This window comes from Colobus angolensis, unplaced genomic scaffold, assembly GCF_000951035.1.
Source record: "Colobus angolensis palliatus isolate OR3802 unplaced genomic scaffold, Cang.pa_1.0 Scaffold125, whole genome shotgun sequence".
NCBI classification, from domain to species: Eukaryota; Metazoa; Chordata; class Mammalia; order Primates; family Cercopithecidae; genus Colobus; species Colobus angolensis.
This window is the reverse complement of record NW_012113697.1, coordinates 4,076,720-4,099,870: the sequence shown is the minus strand read 5'-3', so window position 1 is coordinate 4,099,870 and position 23,151 is coordinate 4,076,720. Positions and strand designations below refer to the sequence as shown.

Here is a 23,151-nt window from a genome sequence, read left to right as displayed (position 1 = left end):
TGATTATTCTAATGATGATGGTGATGATGGAGATGATCATGGTGATGGTGGTAATGAAGATGGTGGTGGTGTTGGTGGTGATGATGGTGATGATGGTGACGGCAGTGATGATGATGGTGATGATAGTGATGATGATGGAGGTGATGGTGATGATGATGACGGTGGTGGCAGTGATGGTGATGATGATGATGGTGGTGGCAGTGATGATAATGTTAATGATGGTGATGGTGGTGGTGATGATGGTGGCAATGATGGAGATGGTGGTGGCACTGATGGGGATGGTGATGATGATAGTGATAATGATGGTGGTGATAGTGATGAGGATGATTACTATCTTTAGTATCTTAACACTGCAGGAAATGGGTTGAAGAATAGAGGCTGGGATACACAGGGCAGGGAAAAAGGGTTCACATCCTGGTCTCACAGGTCTTCTCTGTGCCCTTCACTCCTTCTCAACTAGAACAACCTCAAGCTATCTTATCAAGCTTAACAATGTACTAATCAAGGAGGCAGTGCCCAACAGCCATTGTTCCCCCTGGAGAGTAGATAGACACTGCTATCTACTATTTTTTGCTTTATTGCTATCTAATATTTTGCTTTATTTTGAAGCTGCTCAACACAAGGTCAGCAATGCATTCTCTAAGATCACTTAGTTCCTGTTTGTTCCTGGAATCAAATAAAATAAGTTCAACTTGGGAGTCCCTGATTCTGTCACAGTCTAATCTAGGAACATACCCATCAGAGATATTTCTCAAGAAAGTGGCCTGACAACAGCCCAGGCAAAATCTGAGCTGGTAACTTTTGAAATTGAATACCCATCCAAGGAGAAAATTGCACTTAATTATTCACACGGCAATCCAGGCTGGCATATTGGTTCAGGAGCCACACCAGCTGCTGACAGTTCTCTGCCACCCTCCCCTCTCCTCCTCTCCACTCCTTGTCCGTCTGTGCTCCTCTTCCCAGTAACTCGTACAAAAGTGATTATGCTGCTGGTCCACAGCGTCTTTGTCAGTGGACATTCTCATATCTCCATCAGACTGGTCAAGCAAAGTCACATAGCCACTTGGGAAAAACTTCAGTGTGGCAATTCCAAAAAAAATTACTCTGCTATTTTAAAAATGTCTAAGATATTACTTACTTTTTTCTGGAATCTCTTCTTTACTATTGCAATCAGCTGTCTATGCTTTGGGTTATCTGTGCCTGGGGACATGTGCCACAAGGACACACCCCATTTCCCTGTCCCCCTCCATGCCCTCTGGCCAGGCATCCCTGGCACTTTCTTCTCTTCCCTGAAGTACAAGCCCCAATAATGGGTTGGGCAGAGGCAGGAAGCAGGTAGAAGCAGAAGATCATTCAGCAAAGACTTGGGAGCCCACCAGAGCAGGGCTCTAAGTGCTCCAAGCACCAAACAAATGCTCCAGTCTCAGAGCCAAGGGAGCTTCCCATGTGACACCCTTTAGAGAGAAGCTTAAAGTCTAATGCGGGGAAAAAAAAACACCAGAAATGTTAAAATGTTTAAAAAGTGGTGAGTGGGTTGCACTTCCTAAAGGCAACAGACTTCAATCTGCCATTGCAGTGGGAAGCGTGGAGCGGGCCAGAGAGGCTGTTAAATAGCACATGGCATTTGGGGCAAAGACTTGAAAAGAGAATGACCATGGGGGACCACAAAATGAGCCACTCTCCTAGAATAGAAGGGCCAAGGTAGAGAGGTGAGGAGAAAAAGCCAAGATCCCCATAGCATAGGGCTAGCCCATGACCTCCTTAATGTATGTCACCTGCACAGAGACAGCATGGCCTTAATACTTCACTGAGTGAGTCAGACACAAGTCCCTAGCCTGAGTGGGAGGATACAGGGACAGAAGCCTCTGTGATCAGCAGCTTCCAGTCATGAGAGGAAAGGTGTCATCCTCATGCAAGTAATGCAGCACTTATGGTCAGACAGGCACGCAAGGCTTGTGCAGATAACAAGGTTGATCACTGGACATCAGGGCTGGCTTGCAATATATAGAAGTAAAACCTAGCCGGGTGCGGTGGCTCACGCCTGTAATCCCAGCACTTTGGGAGGCCGAGGCGGGCTGATCACAAGGTCAGGAGATCGAGACCATCCTGGCTAACACAGTGAAACCCCGTCTCTACTGAAAAATACAAAAACTTAGCCAGGCGTGGTGGCGGGCGCCTGTAGTCCCAGCTACTCGGGAGGCTGAGACGGGAGAATGGCATGAACCCGGGAGGCGGAGCTTGCAGTGAGCCAAGATCGTGCCACTGCACTCCAGCCTGGGTGACAGTGCAAGACTCTATCTCAAAAAAAAAAAAAAAAAAACAAGTAAAACCTAGGCAAAGTATCCAAATGATAAGGCAGAAAATACGTTCCATGAAAGATGTGCAATTTTAAGGGCCATAGAGACTGGAAAGAGACAGTAAAACCATCTGGCTGAGGGGCAACTGTGGACCGTGAAACTGGGATGGGGAAGGGTAGCCCAGTGGCAAGAACAGTTCATTGACTTTCAGGTAGGTGTCCTGAGAGTGACAGCAGAGGGTGCCGGGCATGGCTGGTGTCATCTAGTCCCACACTACTCAAACTGTGAACCAACAGCACCAGCACTCCCTGGGAGCTTGTTAGAAATGCGGAGTCTCAGGCCCGACCCCAGACCTGCTGAAACAGAATCTTCATGTTAACACATCCTCCAGTGATTTCTACGCACAATAAAATCAGGGACTGTGCCTCCCTGGCACAGTCATCTCAACCCTGGCTGCACATTAGAATGGCCTGGGTAATTCTACAAAATAGAAATGCACAGTCTGCACCCCAAAAAGGCGTTGATTTAGTTCCTGTGGAATAGGACCAGTGGGTACTTTCTAAAAACTTTCCAGGTGGTTCACACGTTCAGCAAATTTTGAGAACCAGGGCTGAGAGAGAGACTGAAAAATGAGGAAAACACCACTGAGGACTGTAGAGTTTGGGTTCACATCAAGACCCCCAAGACTGAGCCCAGTTTGTCCCAGTCAGTGCTCTACAGGGGCAGAGCCTCTCCAGGCCAGGTGGGGCAGAAGGAAGTGGGAGACCCAGGCTGATCTGAGAGAAGGAGAGAGGGGAACCTCTGGCCTTTTCCAGGACCCAGACCTGGAAAGCCTTTTCCAGGCTTCCTGGACCCTGATCATTGTTATGTTCCAATGATTTCCTCTGCAGACCTCAGTTGCTGCTAAATCCTGTCCTGTACAAACCAGGCTAACCAAAATTGCTATGAGCACCGATGCTCCAACATTAACTGCATCTTTGAGTCTGTTCAATACCCTCCCATCTGAGAGAGGGAAGTCAGTGTGCAGCTATGAATGAGGCCACCTGGGCAGAGGTAGGGATGAGTAGAAATGTAAGAATTGACGGGACTGCAGTGGTTCTCATATTTCAGCATGCATCTGAATCACCTGGAGGGCCTGTTCCCACGTGCCTTGCTCAACCCCATTCCCAGAATCTCTGATTTGATTTATCTTGGAGGTGGAGCTAAGAATTTGCATGGGAATTGGTTTGGACCCAAGGACACATGGTGTGGGATGGAGGTTAAGTATATCTTCTCAGCCTCAGAGTCCTCACTGGTAAAATGTTTGGTCTAGATCAGGGCTTGTCAGCCTCAGCACTATTGATGCTTTGGGCCGATCATTCTATTTTGTGAAGATCTATCCTCTGCATTGTGGATGTTGAGCAGCATCCCTGGCCTCTACCCACTGAATGCCGGCAGCAACCCCCGCTCCTTGCTGTGACAACAAAAGTGTCTCCAGACATTGCCACATGACCCCTGGGAGAGAGGAATTGCCAACTCATCCCCAATTGAGAACACTAGTTCCTACATATCTTTCCATTTTTATTCATTTGTGTTCTTTCTTTGTTTGTTTTCTTGTTTTGTTTTTTGTTTTTTGTTTTCGAGACGGAGTCTCACTCTGTTGCCCAGGCCACATGACCCCTGGGAGAGAGGAATTGCCAACTCATCCCCAATTGAGAACACTAGTTCCTACATATCTTTCCATTTTTATTCATTTGTGTTCTTTCTTTGTTTGTTTTCTTGTTTTGTTTTTTGTTTTTTGTTTTCGAGACGGAGTCTCACTCTGTTGCCCAGGCTGGAGTACAGTGGCGTGATCTTGGCTCACTTCAATAACCGCCTCCCGGGTTCAAGCGATTCTCCTGTCTCAGCCTCCCAAGTAACTGGATTACAGGCACGTGCCATCACACCCGGCTAATTTTTTTGTATTTTTAGTAGAGACGGGATTTCACTTTGTTAGCCAGGATGGTCTCGATCTCCTGACCTCATGATCCGCCCGCCTCGGCCTCCCAAAGTGCTGGGATTACAGGCGTGATTATTTGTCTTTTTAATGGGTGGCAAAACCATCTTTTCTTATTTTGTGGGAAGTATGCCTCTAAATTATAACAAACATGATAGTTTTCAGAGTAAAACAAATTGCTCTGAAAACGTGTATGTTTGGTGAGAAACTGGTCTGTGGCTAGCACAGTGCTTCTTCTGGTACAAGAGCGTTTGGGGGAAGTAGCTAAAAGCGTGTGCTTCGGCACCAGATTGCCTGGCTTTTAAACTTGAGCTGCTCCACTTACCAACTGTGGGGTTTCAGGCAAGTTTCTTTTTTTTTTCTTTTAACTTTTTATTTTGAACCAATTTTAGATTTATAGAAAAGTTGTAAAAATAGCATCGAATTTCTACATATCTCACTTTTAGCCTCCCCTGAATGCTAACATCTTACATAAACATAGCACAGTTTCTTAACTGCCTTCTGCCTCAGTTTCTTCATCGGTAAAATGAAGATCTAAGACTACCTATCTTAAACAACTGTTAAAAGCTTTGGATGGAATAATTCACAGAAAATACCCAGACTCATCCCCGGTACATACTGAGTGCTCAAAAATGTCAGTTATTATTTTTTGTTATTCACTGTGGCTTTAAGATCTTCAGAAAACAGTGCATTTTCAATAGAGAAACAGACCCCAGTGGGTGAGATGTGCCTGGCAGCCTTAGTTATCAGTTGCCAAACTACCTGTGTATGTACTTCCATCTGGCTGGGCTTGCATTTAATCCATACATCCCTAGTCCACCTGCTTCTCCACTCCCCCATCCATGCTTCCAAGCATCCTGAAAGACCCTCTGGCCTTTCCCAGGACCTGGACGTTATCAAGGTCTCTTGGACCCTGATCATTGTTATGTTCTAATGATTTGCTCTGCGGGTCTCAGTTGCTGCTAACGCCTGTCCTGTACAAGCCAGCCTAACCAAAATTTCTATGAGCACCGATGCTCCAACATTAACTGCATCTTTGAGTCTGTTCAACACTCTCCCTCAAGAGCCCCTCTACAGAATTTTACACAAAAGCACAGATGCCTCCAATCCAAAAGTGCATCATAAATTCTTGCTGAGCATGAGGTTTCTGGGCTTCGGTGTTTCGAGACAGAATGCTGAGTCAGAATGAACAGCAGAAAAGGTCCTAGGCTCATGCCTTAGTCTTCGCCCAAAGGTAGCAGAGCAACTTATAAGCGCTAATTAAACTTGCTTTCCCACTCCCTAATAAGGCGAGTGCTCTGTATATTTTATGGACGGGAAGACTGGGAACAAAGGAGAGAACCAGGCTTTGCCAGTCACGTAACTCGCAGGGTGATGAAGGCTGCAAGAGGCTCCACGGCAGAGCTGGGCTGGGCTGTGAGCCCCACGCAAACCAGCAGAGCTTGATCTGTTTGGCCAGCGTCCTGGCTGCTGAAGCCTGCTTCTGCCAGGATGGCATTGATATTCTGCACGTAGAAAAGAAGTCTCAGTTTCAAACTAATTGCTGTGAGCTCAAACGCATACAGTCATTAGCGCTTCACTCTGGGAAGAGAGCTGAATCCTAATTGTAGAACTGTCATGCATCCAGGCAAACTGTGTACTCTGGAGACAGCCGTGCCCAGTGGTAGATGCTCCAGCTGCCCCCCCAACCCCTCCCACTGTTTCACACACACAACCCTACAGCCCTGTCTCTACAGAACCAGGCTACCCTTTGCTCTTCTAGCACCCTGGACTTAGCCGACCTGCTGAGGCTCATTCAAAACCTTGCACCCGCCCCAGCTTTTGGGTTTTGCTTCCAAGAATGTAAGAGGCTAGAAATTCCCAAAGACCTTCTGGGGCTGAGCTGGACAAGGCTGTGGGCTCGCCTGAAACTGTGTCTCTTTCATCTTTGCTCTGTTGCTGATCATTTTTGCTTAACCCTTTTCCAAGCACCGGGTGTGACAATAAATGGTTGAATTTCACTTCTGCCTCTCCTCCCACTGCTAGAGAGTAATCTAGAACATAGATCTGAGTGGGTCAAGCTTCAGGATAAATCCTCCTCTGACTCCAGACTAAGTTTAAGAAACAGTCTGATTTTCTAAAGAGAAAAGTACTAACAGCCCTCTGGGTCTGGCCCAGCCTAGCCTTGCTCCATCTGTAAAGGGTGACCTGTTCTGGAGGTGTCGTCTAGAGCTGGCTAGGAGGAGTTAAACCAAGACAGGGACCACAGTTGCGATGAGAATGGTCACATGGATATCCCTCATGTTAGCTGGTATTTCTAAGCATTTTCTGTAGGCTATGCACTTCATAGACTTTATTTCATTTACTTAGAACAAGCTCAGCAGGTAGCTCTGGCATCCTCACCATCACACAATACCTGAAAGCACAGACTCCAGGATCCATTTGCCTGGATTCAAATCCTGATGCCCCAATTAGTAGCTGTGTGTCTCTGGGCAAATGTTTCCATCTCACCATGCTTCTGTTTTATCTGAGATGGTGATGATGTAATTGAAGCACCCCACTCTGAGCATGGTAGTGGTCAGAACTGTGTCCGGCCAGTGGTCAGCCCTAATACACTTCAGCCATTACTGCATTCAGGGAGTTGAACACCTGTTTTCTGTTCCCTCCCATGCTCTTAACCACAGTGTGATAAATATGGATGTGGGCAGCCAGATTCATTTTTGTTTTGAGATGTAGCCTCGCTCTGTCAACCAGGCTGGAATGCAGTAGCATGATCTCAGTTCACTGCAACCTCCACCTCCCTGGTTCAAACGATTCTCCTGCCTCAGTCTCCCAAGTAACTGGGATTACAGATGTGCACCACCACACCCAGCTAATTTTTGTATTTTTAGTAGAGACGGGGTTTCACCGTGTTGGCCAGGCTGGTCTTGAACTCTTGACCTCCAGTGATCTGCCCGCCTTGGCCTCCCAAAGTGCTGGGATTATAGGCATGAGCCACTGTGCCTAGCAGTGGCCAGATTTCTTTGAGACATGCACCCAGGGCCTGTCAGTAAAGGGTCTGGGGTGTGGTCATCATGCCTGTCTTTCAGTGAAAGGGGCCACAGGACAATTCTCTGTGCTGTGTGTGACTACAGGCTCCTAGCTTTAGTATGATCCTTCCACTGAAATGCAGTTGAGGAATTTCTCACTGATTGATTGGTTCACCAGGTAAAAAGCATTCAAGATGCGATTAGAGATAAGAAGCAGTGGTTCAACTTCCTTGGGGAGGAGATCAGCCTGAATCCTTCTGTCGGAATCTTCATCACCATGAACCCGGGCTATGCCGGCCGCACAGAGCTACCAGAGAACCTCAAGGCTCTCTTCAGGTGAGTGTCAGCTCTGCCCCATGCAAAAGCCCCAAAAGAGAAGTTTCTTTCATTTTTCCACTTAAAATGTGTGACGTATATTTTAAAGAATATTCGGAACATTTGGAAAAGTAGATTTTTAACAACCATCTTTAATGTCCTTAATGCAGTAAAATTGCTTTCTGCTTAATTGTGTTCTGTTCTCCTGTGTATACACATTTTAAATCCATACGTTGGTAGCCTACATTTGTGGTCTACAAAGTTTTGTGTTGTTGTTTTTTTTATTTCATAGTCTCATAACTATTTCCTTCTATTAGATATTCTTGATAAATCTCATTTCATGGCTGCATGTTTTTTTATCAAGTGCATGGTTTACAATGTAATTAACTACTCCTGCATGGTTAAATATTAAGACTTTCTAACATTTAAAGTAAATTTTTGCATAATGCTGTAATGTACATCTTTGTACATAAATCTTTTTTTCTATATGCATGATTATTTTCTTTGGCTAGCTTCCCAGAAGTGGAATTACTGTATTAATGGGTAGAAACATTTTTAAGGCTCTTGATACACATTGCCAAATTGCTTTCTAAAAAAAGTAGTACCAAATTACACTCCTCGTAGAGATGCATGAGAGCACCTCTTTTATTTCACCCTTGCTACCAGTGGACATTGCCATATTTTAAAATCTTCTTTACTTTGATAAGAAAACACAAATACATTTCTTCGCAGGAACTGGAGGCTGCATTCTTTTTCCAGAAAGGAAAAGTTGGCCCAACAGAGAGAAAACTGAAGAATGCTTAGTGCCTTCTGATTTTCTGGTTACTGAACTTTTACCTAAGGGAGATAGACTGTGGGGAGCTATGACAAAACTATTTTTTTTTTTTTTTTTGAGATGGAGTGTCGCTCTGTCGCCCAGGCTGGAGTGCAGTGGCCAGATCTCAGCTCACTGCAAGCTCCGCCTCTCGGGTTTACGCCATTCTCCTGCCTCAGCCTCCCGAGTAGCTGGGACTACAGGCGCCCACCACCTCACCCAGCTAGTGTTTTGTATTTTTTAGTAGAGAACGGGGTTTCACCGTGTTAGCCAGGATGGTCTCGATCTCCTGACCTTGTGATCCGCCCGCCTCGGCCTCCCAAAGTGCTGGGATTACAGGCTTGAGCCACCACGCCTGGCCGACAAAACTGTTTCGTCTCATTTTTGGACTGAGAAACATAGTGCTGTCTGTCCAAAGAGGTTGTCGACACTGTATTGGATTTCCAGAGGCGTAGGAGGTCACTGGGCAGCTTCCTGCGTGCTTCACTCTCTCAGTCGTGGCAAATTCATGTGTCACTGGAGTGATGGCGGCTTCTCCTTCTTCATCCAGGTCCCTGTGTTAACCAAGAGCTCTTGGAATGCCAGCAAGCTGTCTGAACGGGTGCTACAGAATACTGCATTGTTGGCAATTTTGTTCCTACGAAGTATTTATTAAATAAGCGTTGTGTTACAAATGATTATAGAAGTAGGTTATCACCCAGATAAGAATTCTTTCTTACCTTTTTTTCTTGCTGAATCTTTTTTGCTGAATGGAACTGTCTTTGCCAGTTCAGGGTGCCATAATGAACATACTGCAGTTGGGCGGCCTAAACAGCAGACATTTATTTCTCACAGTTCTAGAGCCTGAAAGTTCAAGAGCAGGGTGCCAGCATGGTCAGGTTCTGGTGAGGGCTCTCCTCCAGGTTGTAGGCAGCCACCTTCTTGCTGTGTCCTCACATGGAGGAAAGAGGATGAGCTAGCTCTCTGGCCTCTTCTTATAAGGGTATTAATCCCATTCATGAGCGCTCCACCCTCATGACCTAATGACCTCCCAAAGGCCTCATCTCCAAATACCATCACATTGCATTTTGGGGGCACACAACATTCAGTCCATAACACATACCCATGGAAGGAAATTTGGAAATAAACAAATGTATTTTTCAAAAATAGTAAGTACAAACATCTACTTTTACATTTAATTCTCTCAAAGGCCCTATGAGGTGGATAGTACTAGTTTCTCCAGTGTATAGTGAAAAAATAGATGCATTCAGCAAATTGCTCAGGATAGTAACCCTAGTTACTAGGGTCAGCTAGTGAACCAACTAGTAAGTGGCAGAATGCTAGAGTTTGAACCCAGAGCCCCTGCTCCACCCCCCACCCCAGTCCTGTCATCCAGGAACAATCAGTGTAACCATTTGGCATTTTTTTTTCCAATACTGCATCCGTAGCGCATTTCTTTTTCAAAATTGGGATCAGACTCTATATAGTTTAGTATCCTACTTTCATTAGCTAATTTTTTTTGTGTCATTATGTAATTTTCACACCACTATTTTTCATGGCTGCATAGTATTCTGTTGTACCAATGTATATTTACCCTTATGTGCAAGTTGCAAAATAATTTTGAGAATTTAAACATTTGGTTGCTCCTTTGAATTTGAATACAATGTAAAATATTTCAAGAAAAAAATGTGCTCGAATGAAATGTTTATGAAAATTTCATATCAGTATAGGGAAAATGCAATTAAAGAATTGTAACAACCTTAAGTTCCTATTACATATCTAACAAATTAATAAAATGTAAGTAATTTTAAAATCAAATGTTTTTAGTGCCAGAGGAAAAAGAAAATCGCAACAAAGCCTTCTATAAAGCCCTTTCTATATTATTGTATATGCCATTCTGTGTCAAGATAGCGTTAATAAATATTGAGCTGGTGCAAATGTAATTGCAGTTTTTGCCATTGAAAGTAATAGCAAAAACCGCAATTACTTTTGCACCAACTTAATACACACGTCAGACCTAATCATTAGAAATTTACATTTGTATTCAAACAAATTTACATTTGTATTCAAACAAGTACAGGATATGCCCTGGGTGTCTAGGCTTACAAGAGACACACATTTTAAGAAGGAAGAATAGGGGAACTCTCAGTTTCTTGAAAGTAATGGCAAAAACCACAATTCCTTTTGGACCCACTTAATACATGTTTTAGGCCTCATCATGAGAAATTTACATTTGTATTCAAATAAGTACAGGATAAGCCCTGGGTGTTTAGGGTTAGAGAAGACACATATTTTGAGGATGAAGAATAGGGGAACTCTCAGTTTCTTGTAGATACCCAGAGAAATTCAATTCCTTATTCTAAGCCTCGAATCTATTCTAGACAATTTGTTTTACTAATCCATGCCTTGTGTAAGACACACTGAACTCAAGTCACAAGACTTGAGTGGTAGCTCCAAGTCTGCCCCTGCCTGCTAACATTATCCGGCCCCTTAGGAAGGCGACTTCATTTCCTTTATCCTTAGCTAACTCATCTCTAAGTTGAAAGTCTTCATGCTAACTGCAGCAACACATAGAATACATTGAAAGTCTTAGATGAAGTAATGGCTCAGGTCTTTCCATGAGTTTTTGCACTCGCAGTTGCCTCCGTGTGTGATCTCGGCCAGTGCCTATTTTCTTGCAGGTCTCCTCTTCAACACTGTTACTTGGGAAACTGACTGGGCCTTCTGTCTTCCTATACTCAGGCCTTGTGCAATGGTGGTTCCAGACTTTGAGTTGATCTGTGAAATCATGCTGGTGGCAGAAGGATTCATTGAAGCCCGGTCATTAGCCAGAAAGTTCATCACTCTTTACCAGTTGTGCAAAGAGCTTCTCTCCAAACAGGTAGGATCTCTAAGGAGGCTGCACAACCAAGCACCGTGCAACAGCCCCAGCTCTGGAAACATTCTGGAACAAATGTATTAGGAAAACATACTCGCCTTTCTCATAGTCACTGTGCCCATAAGCATATCGAAAGCTCTGAACACTTCCACAATAAAGATTTATGTTCATTTTTTAGCTCTGCATTTTTCAAAATTAACCTCAAAACTCCATTTTTTAATAGAATACTTAGCAACACGTCACAGACACCAGTGTCCCATGAGAGACATTACAGTGGTCAATAAAAACCCCTGGAGGAAGTGGTCTGTACCTGAAGGGACATAGATGAGGAGGGTTAGGGAAGCAGGTTAGTTGTTAACCAGCTTTGAGCTTCTCATAGTTGCTTGGCCTTACCTGTAGCTTCCGCCTAAGGCAGGAGGAAATTCACAGAAAAATTGTACCTTAGCAAAACATTACCTGCAAGGTTTCTGCCTTGAATGGAGAATTTCTTTTTGTCAAGGATAGATGACCGAGCTTCCCTGGGCTGTCCCCAGTGAGCTTTGGGAATATATTGTTTTGATCACCTTTACTGCCATAACACAGGCTGTCTCAGTCCTGTGGAGTCTGTCCAAGATGCGGAAAATCCTGTTTTCCTCATACTTCTTTTCTCATTGTATCCCCTCTCTAGGGGATTCTTTCCCAACATTGACTTCCAGGCCAGTGACTCCCTCTTTTAAGGCTTTATTCCAAACCTCTCTTTTGAGCTCTAAACCCGTACATTCAATGGTCTGTACCACAGCTCCCCCGAGTGTTTAAAAAGCTCCTCCAGCTCAGCACGTCTAAAGCTGATTTCCGTCAGCTCGAAGCCCAAGCTTCCTTCTCCTGTGTTCCCAGCCTCAGTATGCTGACCCCTCATTCACTCATTTGCTAACCCTAGGACCCTGGGAGTTACCCTGGGCCATTTCCTCTTCCTTGGCCCTGTATATAATTTTAAATGAACCTTTAATGATTCTATGTTCTGGATATTTCTCAAATAAGTCTCATTTCCTTTCCCTATTCATTGCTACCACTTGAGTTCCAAGCACCCATATCTTTTGTTTAAACTATTGCAACTGCCTTTCTACTAGTTTTTCCACCTCTATTCTAATTCCTCAGATCTGTTCTTTAGCTACTTGTAAGAGTGATGATTTAAAAACGCTCCTCACTTGTCCTAAGATAGAGACCAATGTCCTTATCACTCTCTGCTAAAGACTGCAGGGTGTTCTGTCTCCTCCTACCTCAACACTCCTCAACAGCAGCGGCTCACGGCTCTCTCCCTGTAGTACGGTGCTCCATCTCCATTGATCTTTTTTGAGTTCCTTGAAACTGATTATCTTCTCACCTGAGCTTGTGGACATCCTGTTCTCACTTGCCTTGACTGCACTTCTTTTTCATCTGTGCCTGACTGAATTCCACTCCTTTAAGGTCTTCTTTAATGCCATTTCCTTAGGGTAGTCTGATCCATATCCTGGGTACAGCCACTGTGTTCTTAGTCATCATTGCACACTGCATTTTTCTTTGGTAGCATTTTAATTTTTTAATTTTTTTTTTTTTTTGAGACAGAGTCTCCCTCTGTTGCCCAGGGTAGAGTGTAGTGGTGTGATCTCAGCTCGCTGCAACCTCCGTCTCCCAGGTTCAAGCAATTCTCCTGCCTCAGCCTCCTGAGTAGCTGGGATTACAGGCACCCACCACCACGCCCAGCTAATTTTTGTATTTTTAGTATTTTTAGTAGAGATGAGGTTTCACCATATTGGCCAGGGTGGTCTCAGACTCCTGACCTTGTGATCCACCCGCCTCGGCCTCCCAAAGTGCTGGGATTACAGGTGTGAGTCACCGCGCCCAGCCTCCTTGGTAGCATTTCTCATGGCTCTAATTAAATAGCAATCTGCTACAAGTCAAGTAGAGGAGCTGGAACTTGAACAGAAGTCTGAGTTCAGACTCCATGCTCTGTTCTGCCCACTACAGCTCCTTCCCACACCATGCTGCCGCCTGAAGCCTGCTATCAGCAGTGTGGTCTGCTCTCCCACAGACCCTACTAGCAGCACCGTGACCAGGGGGTTCATCTTTGACAGAACCCACTTTAAGGAGCTATTCTTGAAACCTCTTTTCCCATAGAATGTGAAGGTCTCCAAGGCAGTGCATGTAAGCTCAGCATCTACCATCTCTAAGAGTTAACAAGGGCTCGCTCCTTGACAGCCCTTCCAATTCTACCTGCTGAGTGTTCAAGGAGTAGCCAGATAGGTTTGAAAATGGTTCTGTTTGATCTCTCTGACCCCTACATCATTTGTATGTTCTGTGTCTGCCCTGCTGTTGTCACAACTGGAAAAGTAGCTAGTGTTCGACCAGGAACTAGAATTCTGGAATCATAATTTTCTAAGTCATTCCTTCCCATGTCTCTGCCCAAGCTTCAGAGGTGACCTAATGGTGATAGGATATTTATGATTCTGCAGACACTCACCCTAGCACATGGTGTTCTGTCTCTCTGCCACTTTGGTCTAACACTGCCCACAGGATCATTACGACTGGGGCCTGCGGGCCATCAAGTCCGTGCTGGTGGTGGCAGGATCCCTGAAGCGAGGAGACCCTGACCGGCCTGAGGACCAGGTCCTGATGCGCTCCTTGCGGGACTTCAACATCCCCAAGATTGTAACTGATGACATGCCCATCTTCATGGGCCTGATCGGGGACCTCTTTCCTGCCCTGGATGTCCCCCGGAGGAGAGACCCCAACTTCGAAGCTTTGGTTAGGAAGGCAATAGTGGATCTGAAGCTCCAGGCTGAGGACAACTTTGTGCTCAAGGTACATGTGGTTTTTCCTCCCAGGATTTCTCTCACTCTTACTTATTGTCCTGGACAATGGGTTATCCTTCATCCGTAATCCAAAGGGTTGTTTTAGATGTACAAATATGTTTTAGACGTAAAAATACCTAGTTAGTGATAATTCATTTCAACCGCTCTTCACTGGGGACCCATAATGTGGAATGCATGGTACGGAATACAAGGGAAAGTTGGAGGATCCTTACTTTATAGCCCTTCCATTCTGTTTGGTGTACTTCAGCCTGAATGCCAACTATCTGCTCACTCACCCACAAATGAAAGGACAGAGGCCAAGATCTGGCCACATCTACAGAGCCTCCACTCAATCCTACTATCCTGGGTAGAGACCAGCAAAAGAGAGCACCCAGGACCAGCAGAGGAGAATACCCCTCCCAGCCTCCTAGAAAACACAGCACAGCTCCTTATTTAACCTTGAGGCTTACCAGATATTGAAGAACCCAACAACACGCGAGATAAAGACAGATGGACAGACACAGACAGACACACACACACACAACAAAAACAGCCAGTGAAAATAACAAAGAGAACATTTTTAAAGTTCTAATTAGCATCTTTGAAGGAAATTTTAAAAATGATATCTAACAAACAAGAATTAGATGCCGTTGTACAAAATAAAAAGCACTACTGGAGAATTATAAAGACCTGTTTTAAATGTAAAATTGTGTGATTGATGGCATTCAAAATTCAATGAGAGGATGGGAAAATAAAGTGAAGGGCAACATCCCAGGATAAAGCTATAAACAGTATTATGTATTGTGTGTGTGTGTATGGTAAAATATTCACACATGCACACACACACAGAGACAGAAAGTGTGAGAGGTGAGATGATGTACAGAGGATCGATTTAGGTTATCCAACATGTTACTAGAAAGAATTCTAGAAAAAGAACAGGAAGCTAACTAGAGCTGGAAAGACATGTATCTACATTGGAAAGACAGTACTGAACAGAATGACTTTAAATGAATCTGTGCAGGAACACACTATAATGCAATTTCAGAGGTCAAGAATCAAGAGAAAACAAGAAGTCTCCTAGATGAGTGAGGAGGTAGTACTAGTGTATTAATACCTGAGACGGAGTAGTTAGGAAAGAGGTTTAATTGACTCACAGTTCTACATGGCTGTGGAGGCCTCAGGAAACTTACAATCATGGCAGAAGGTGAAGGAGAAGCAAGTCCTTCCTCACAAGGCAGCAGGAAAGAGACAGAAAGAGTGCAGGGGAAATAAAGAGCTGCGGACACTCTTTGTCTTCCTTGCACAGTGCATTTTTCCTTCGTAGCATTTATCACAGCTCTAATTCAATAACAATCTGCTACAAATCAAGTGGAGGAGCAGGTGCTTGAAATGAAGTCTAAGTTCAGACTCCATGCTCTTTTCTACATGCTACACCTCCTTTCCACACCATCCTGGTTATAAAACCATCGAAGCTTGTGAGAACTCACTCACTAGCACAAGAACAGCATGGGGGAAACTGCCCCCATGATCCAATCACCTCCCACCAGGTCCCTCCCTCGACACATGGGGATTTGAGATGAGATTTGGGTGGGGACATAAAGCCAAACCATATCAACAAGTGATCCAGGAAAGGAATGAAATTCAGGAGGAACTCAGAATCTCTTGTCAGCTAAATTGGATACTAGAGAACAAGAAAACCATTCCTTCAAATTTTTTGAGGGAGATGATTTCAAGACTAGAATTCTATACAACCAAATTATCATCCATGATATTCTCAGACTCATAAATGTTACTTCTTATGCACCCTTTTTGAGTAAGTTACTTGAGGACATACTACAGCAAAACAAGAATGAAAAATAAGAAAAATATTGTGAGATTCAAAAAAATCAAGAATCAAGAAAAAAAAATCCTGAAATGACAGCTGTTAACAGGCCTAGAAAGCAATCAATTCAAGTTAGAGTAGGAAGTCAGTAGTCTCCCAGAAAAGAGAACCTTAAGAAAAGTAAGCTTATTCAAAGCAAGAATAGAGTAATAAGCTGCAAGTTCTTATGTGTTTTATTGAAATTCTAAGTTATGGGGACTGTGATGGTTCATTTTATATGTAAATTCGTCTGGGCCACAGAGTGCCCAGATGTTTGGTCAAACATCATTTTGGGTGTGTCTGTTAGGGTGGTATAAAGTTCCAATTAGACAAGATGAATAAGTTCTGGAGATCCATTGTACAGCTTGATGACTATAATCAAAAAGATTATTGCATACTTGAAAATTTCAATGAGAGTAGACCTTAAATGTTCTTAGCACAAGAAAGTGATACGTATGCGAGGTGATATACATGTTAATTACTTTGATCTAATCATGTCACAATGTATACATATATCAAAACGTATTCTACACCATAAATATATACAATTGCTATTTGTCAATTGTACCTTAATAAAGCTAGGGAAAGAAGAAGAAAACAGTGTTTATACATTCTACAACATGACTGAAAACATCTTTCTAAGTCAAAAAAGAACCAGTCACAAAATACCACATATTGTATGATTCTATTTATACAAAACATACAGAACAGACAAGTCTTAGAGGCAGAAAGTAGACCAGAGGTTGCATAGGACAGAGGTGGGGGCGGGGAGTGGGGATTGACTGTTAATGGGTATGGGGTTTTCTGTTGGTTTTTCTATGTTCTAAGATTCGATAGTAGTGATGGTTCTACAATTATGTGAAGATACTAAAAGTCATTCAGTTGTACACTTTAAAGGGTGAATGTTATGGTACATGAAGTATGTCTCACTAAAGTTGTTGCCATGAAAAAAGAAAAGGTGATGGATCTAGAAAGCAATTTTAAATCTTCCCAGCATCTCTGTTAAATCCCTTGTTTATGCAAAGGAACAAACAAAAGTCTAGGAATATAATACAATCTCTATTCAGGAGCCAGAGTACCATCTCCCCTTCCCTCTCCTCTCCCTCTTCCTCCTCCTTCCTCCCCCTTCCCTTCCTTTCTTCCTTCCTTCCTTCCTCCCTCCCTCTCTCTTTTTCTTCTTTCTTTCTTTCTTTTCTTTCTTTCTTTCTTTCTTTTTCTTTCTTTCTTTCTTTCTTTCTTTCTTTCTTTCTTTTTCTTTCTTTCTTTCTTTTCTTTCTTTCTTTCTTTTCTTTCTTTCTTTCTTTCTTTTTCTTTCTTTCTTTCTTTCTTTCTCTCTTTCTTTCCTTTCTTCTTTTTCTTTCTCTCTCTCTTTTCTTTTCTTTCTCTTTCTTCTTTCTTTTCTTTCTGCAATGACCTCAGGTCAATTTCATGCATAAAACCTCCAAATGCTTCCTATTATACTTAGGACGAAATTCCAGCTACCAATTTCTGCATATCTCTCTGGCCCCTGCTTGCCTCTTTTGTCTCACCTTGTGCTGCTCTCCCATTTTTGCCCATGGTCTTTCAGCCCTCTAAGCTTGATGCTGAACTTAAGGCTTTTGCACTCACTGTTGCTGTACCTGGAATGGCTTTTCCTGCTGGCCTTCACATGGCTGACTCTTTTTCACTCATATCTGAGCTTAAGCCTCCTTGGAAGTTCTTCCCAACTCTCTCCTCATTCCTATTTGAGATGATCCCGCATTAAGTCATTGAAGGAAGAGACTCTCTTCTGGATGCTTTTGGGCCCTGAATCATAGGGACAGCAATGCCCTGGGACAGAGTAAAAAAGACACTGATGCTGTGGACAACAAGACGCAAAGTAATACCTCAGGAAATGATCCTGCCACAACTGACACTGATCTTCTTGCCCCCAAACAGCCGTTTAATCTACTACCTTCACACTGAGCTTAGCACTGCTGCTCTCCTCCTAAATTCCCTGGTCATAGAATTCTAGAATTCTAACACCTGTATCATTTAAATTTCAAAAATATAGGAGTCCTGGCCAGGCATACTGGCACACACCTGTAATCCCAGCACATTGGGAGGCCAAGGTGGGTGGATCACCTGAGGTCAGGAGTTTGAAACCAGCCTAGCCAACATGGCAAAATCCCGTCTCTACTAAAAATACAAAAATTAGCTGGGCGCAGTGGCAGGTGCCTGTAATCCCAGCTTACTTGGGAGGCTGAGGCAGGAGAATTGCTTGAACCCAGGAGGTGGAGATTGCACCATTGTACTCCAGCCTGGGAGACAGAGTGAGACTCCATCTCAAAAAAAAAAAAAAAAAAATATATATATATATATACACACACACACACACACACACACAGAGAGAGAGAGAGAGAGAGAGGGAGAGAAGGTCCTTACTTATTTTTTCAAACTATAGAAAAAATAAAATATACAGGAAAAAGCTTATTGTCTCACTGCCCTGTCAACATTTTGGTGCATTTTCTGTTCGGTTCACCTTTCCTCTGCTAAGGATCTTATAGTGCAAAATCTGAAGAAATCTGAACTACAGTAAAGTTCAAATTTTTTTCTCATGATATATAAGACCTTTCACAATCAGACCCATCCAGCCTTTCCAGTCATCCTTCACATTTTCAACAAGTATTCATTCATCATTTGGCACATGCCAACTTCTCTGCTAGACTTTGTAAGGAGAGAGAAAAAAGCTCAGTCCTGCCTACCCTTCAAGGAGCGGATAATAGAATATGGGGACAAAAAAAAGTAACCACTGCAGTATGTTAGATACTAGGATGTAGGCTAGTATGGGACATCTGTACTAGGCATGGGTCATACTGAAGGCTTCCTGAGGAACGTGCAAAGGTTTAGACAGAAGACGGCAGGAGAAGTCACTTTTGTTTTTTGTATGTTTGTTTCTGTTTATTTGTTTGTTTTTGAGATGGAGTCTCGCTGTTATCGCCTAGGCTGGAGTGCAATGGCACGATCTCAGCTCACTGCAACCTCTACCTCCCAGGTTCAAGCGATTCTCCTACCTCAGCCTCCTGAATAGCTGGGATTACAGTCACCCGCCATCATGCCCAGCTAATTTTTTGTATTTTTAGTATTTTTGTATTTTTTAAACCATGTTGGCCAGGCTGGTCTCGAACTCCTGAACTCAGGTGATCCACCTGCCTCGGCCTCCCAAAGTGCTGGGATTACAGGGGTGAGCTGCCGCGTCCAGCTGAAAGTCACTCTGAGCAGAAGGAACAGATGCAGGAAAGAGCACCACTTAAGAGCTCCAAGTAGTTCTCTGGCTGGACTGTGTGTGTTGCAGGATAAGAGATAAGACTGGAGTCTGATTTGGGCCAGACTGCAAAAGGACCTTGTAAACCAATCTAAGGATTTGTATTTCATCGCCAAAACCATGGAGGCCAATGAAGGGGACAGAGTGAAGGCAGTGGCTGGTCCGATTTTTATTCCAGTAAACGTGCTACAACAGTGTGGAAAGCTGTGCCTGGAAGCAAACCAACCCAAGAGTGATGAGACCTTCAGTGCCACCATGGTCCCCACAGGACTTCTGACTCCAGCCTCCCCAAACCATCTGGCCAACCAGTCACATCATACTCTGTCACACTGCAAGCCTTTCTTCGTGCTGTTACCTCTGCCTGGAATTTCCTTCCTGTTCATCTTCTGGGCAAACTCCTACTCATCCCTGGAGCTCTTGTTCAAATGTCCCCTCCTTTATGAAGCCTTTCTCGTTCCCTTTATGTGTACAAAATCAATTGTTCCCTCCTCTCTTGTTTCCACAGCACCTTATAAATACCTCTGAGATAGTACTTATCCTCTTACCTTAGAATAATTTGTCCACATGACTTTCTTCTCCCCTACATTCTAATAATCACGGAGGGCAGGAGAATCGCATCTGAATTCCCCTCACCTGGCACACTCTGTAGCACTTCATTGGTGACTAATAATTATCTACCTGAATGATGAATACAGGAACAAATGAATCATGTTGCCCCTATATTTCAGACCTCCTCACGTCTTGGGGTAGATAACTCTTCCTCTGTTGACTTCAGGTCTCACTTCAGACACCAGCTAGGCTCACAGGAGAGCAGCTGGGATGCAGGTAAGTCACAGGCTGGTCCCTCTGGCTGAATTTCCTGCCTCCCCAGGTGGTCCAGTTGGAGGAGCTCCTGGCTGTGCGCCACTCTGTATTCGTGGTTGGTGGTGCTGGTACCGGCAAGTCACAGGTGCTGAGGTCCTTGCACAAGACCTATCAGATCATGAAACGGCGCCCCGTCTGGACTGACCTCAATCCCAAAGCAGTCACAAATGATGAGCTCTTTGGCATCATCAATCCAGCCACGCGAGAATGGAAGGATGGTAAGTGTGGGATTCTCCCAGGAGAAAGTCTCTGCTAGCCTCAGAGCCCCTGTGGCGGGCTTGGATGCAGTTGGGTAAATTGCAGAAGCAAACATTGAACTGATCTGCTTGGGACTGCAGAAGGAGATGAAAAAGCCAGTAGAAAGGAAGAAGGGGGAAACCAATTTTGGCTTGGAGGGGAACTTCAGTTTTTCAGATATTCTCCCTCCTTGGGGACCTCTTCCAGCTGCCTTTTAGAGAGTGCATTTAAAGAGGAGAAAGCAGGCCAGGCGCGGTGGCTCACACCTGTAATCCCAACACTTTGGGAGGCGGAGATGGTGGATCACGAGGTCAGGAGTTCGAGACCAGCCTGGCCAATATGGTGAAATCCCGTTTCTACTAAAAATAAAATAAAAATAAAAATAAATTAACTGGGCGTGGTGGCACACACCTGTAGTCCCAGCTGCTCAGGTGACTGAGGCAGAAGAATTGCTTGAACCTGAGAGGTGGAGGTTGCAGTGAGCCAAGATCGTGCCACTGCACTCCAGCCTGGGTGACAAAGCAAGACTCTGTCATAAATAAATAAATAAATAAATAAATAAATAAATAAATAAATAAATAAATAAATAGCAATGCAGGCATTCAGCGGTGGTTCACTGACTCTGGAGCATGAGCCATGATGTAGTGTTAACACTGCCTGACAGTAGACTTCAAGTATGTGTTGGGTAGGGAAGCCCATGGCTCATTCCCAAAGAAGTGCCGTCTGGCATCCTACAAAGGGCACCATTCCCCTATTTGGTGTTGCCCCAGCAGTGATGGGGAAGCTGCATGCTACAGAACCTTGTGCCCATGCCAGGACCCTGATGTTTATCCGTTCAGTCCCAGGAGGGCACCTAGAGCCATATTCCCTTCTACAGTGATTCAGAGGCCCTCAACCCTGTGTTTGCTGGGTGCTGATCTCAGCCTTACCTTCAAAGAACTAAATATCACCAACAGACCTTGTAAAGGGTCGTTTGGCACTGGAAGAGACCAGAAAAGAAAGTTGAGGGGAAAAAAAAAGAGGTCCATGAGCTGTTAAGGAGGACCTCTTTCTAAAACCGATGTGGCTTCTGGAATGAGGAAATCTCAGCTCCTTCCTGACATTTCAATGTCTGACCACATCTGGGTCAAACTCTCTGGATTTCTCTAATTTAGGAGCTTTCATCTGAAGTCTAGAACACAGGGATTTAACAACCAGAGTCTAATTTTTATTTTGCTGTTAACAAGACTTAGCATCTTCTTATTGATCTTAGTAACTTGCTCTTTTGTGATTTTATTTCCTGTTTTTCTTATCAGTTTTTAAGAGTTTTTTAATATATCAAAGATATTAACCCTTTATCTGTCACATGCATTGCTAATGTTTCCTCAACCTATTCTTTGTCTATAGACACTTTATTTTCCCATGCTCTTTTTAACAAAGGAAATTATGCCTGTCTAGTCTTTTTAGCATCTGGGATTTCTATTAGTTTATCATTCTTCAGCTGTTGATATAGTATCACAAATTTGATCAAAAAAGATTCTTTTTACATTAACATTTTTTATCCGTCTGGAATTTATTTTGGGGCTTAGTATGAGGTAGGGTACAGAATCAACTTTATTTCCTTCCAGATGGATAATTGATTGTAACCGCACCATTTATTAAGTAAACTATGCTTTCCCTCTGAATTTAAATACCAGTTTGTCATTTATTAAATTGCGTATGTATGCTGAGATCTATTCTGAGCTTTCTATTCTGTTTGACTCACCGCTTTATCTAATCCTATACTAATGTCATTTTATTTTAGTTACAGTCATTTTATAACATATTTTAATACCCAATGAGGTAAGTCTCTCCTCTGTAATCTTTTCTAATTTTATTGTCTTATCTCAAGCACTTCTTTTTTCATATTAAATATAGGCTCAATAATATAATTCAAAAATTTTAACTCTGAATTCCAGTTAAAATTTTATTAGATTTATACATTAAATTTGGGGAAATTGACAAGGAAGATATAATAATCACAAGTCTGTATTCACTAAACAAGTAAATGGAATATAGCCTTTAAAATATGTTTAGGGGCCAGGCACAGTAGCTCATCCCTATAATCCTAGTGCTTTGGGAGGCCAAGATTGGAAGATCACTTGAGGTCAGGAATTTGAGACCAGCTTAGGCAACATAGTGAGACCCCATGTATACAAAAAAAAAAAAAAAAATTTAGGATAACTTCAAAAGAATACAAATTAACAGGTTATTTTAATTTTTTTATGTATTTGTTTTTTATTTTCAAAATTAATTCCAGTAAACAGAAAAATAAGTACATAAAGGAATTGGCAATTATATCACTAAACTCAATATAATACAAAGTTATAGAATGTTTATCCCATAAATAGAAAGTATTCCTTTCCTGATTGGGTTCATGTAACATTTCCAAAAATTAAAAATGTAATTGGCTACAGAGAAAGCTATAATGAATTCAACAATATCAATTTACAGGTCACATTCTCTGATAACAATGGAATAGAATTAGAAACAAATAGCAAGAAAGTCACCAAAAATGATTTTACTACTTGCAAATCAAGAAATGCTCTCTTGATTCCTGTATCAAAAAGAAAATTTAATTGCATCCTCTCTAGGATGCAATAAAAAAATACTCCATACAAGAAAACCTATGGGCTCCATCCAAAACCTCTAAGGGAAAACCTTTTAAACTCACTTTATTATGAAAGGTGGGCTAGAAGTAAAGGAAGTTAATATTTGTCATAAGAAATTATTCAAGCTAAACACAAAGAAAATGAAGGAAAAGGAACTGATAAAGATAAAAGCTGAAATTAGTCACCAGGAGGAACATAAAAAG

General features: G+C 43.0%; 1 protein-coding gene across 1 annotated transcript in view; it reads left to right on the top strand.

The window, feature by feature from the left end:
- Nucleotides 1–23,151, top strand: part of DNAH9 (dynein, axonemal, heavy chain 9) — a 392,924-nt gene that overhangs the window by 153,750 nt on the left and 216,023 nt on the right. The window contains exons 29-32 of the mRNA XM_011933244.1: nucleotides 7,459–7,616; nucleotides 11,131–11,269; nucleotides 13,796–14,083; nucleotides 20,089–20,299. Of these exons, the coding sequence (XP_011788634.1) occupies nucleotides 7,459–7,616; nucleotides 11,131–11,269; nucleotides 13,796–14,083; nucleotides 20,089–20,299 (796 nt within the window). The remainder of the gene's footprint in view (nucleotides 1–7,458; nucleotides 7,617–11,130; nucleotides 11,270–13,795; nucleotides 14,084–20,088; nucleotides 20,300–23,151) is intronic.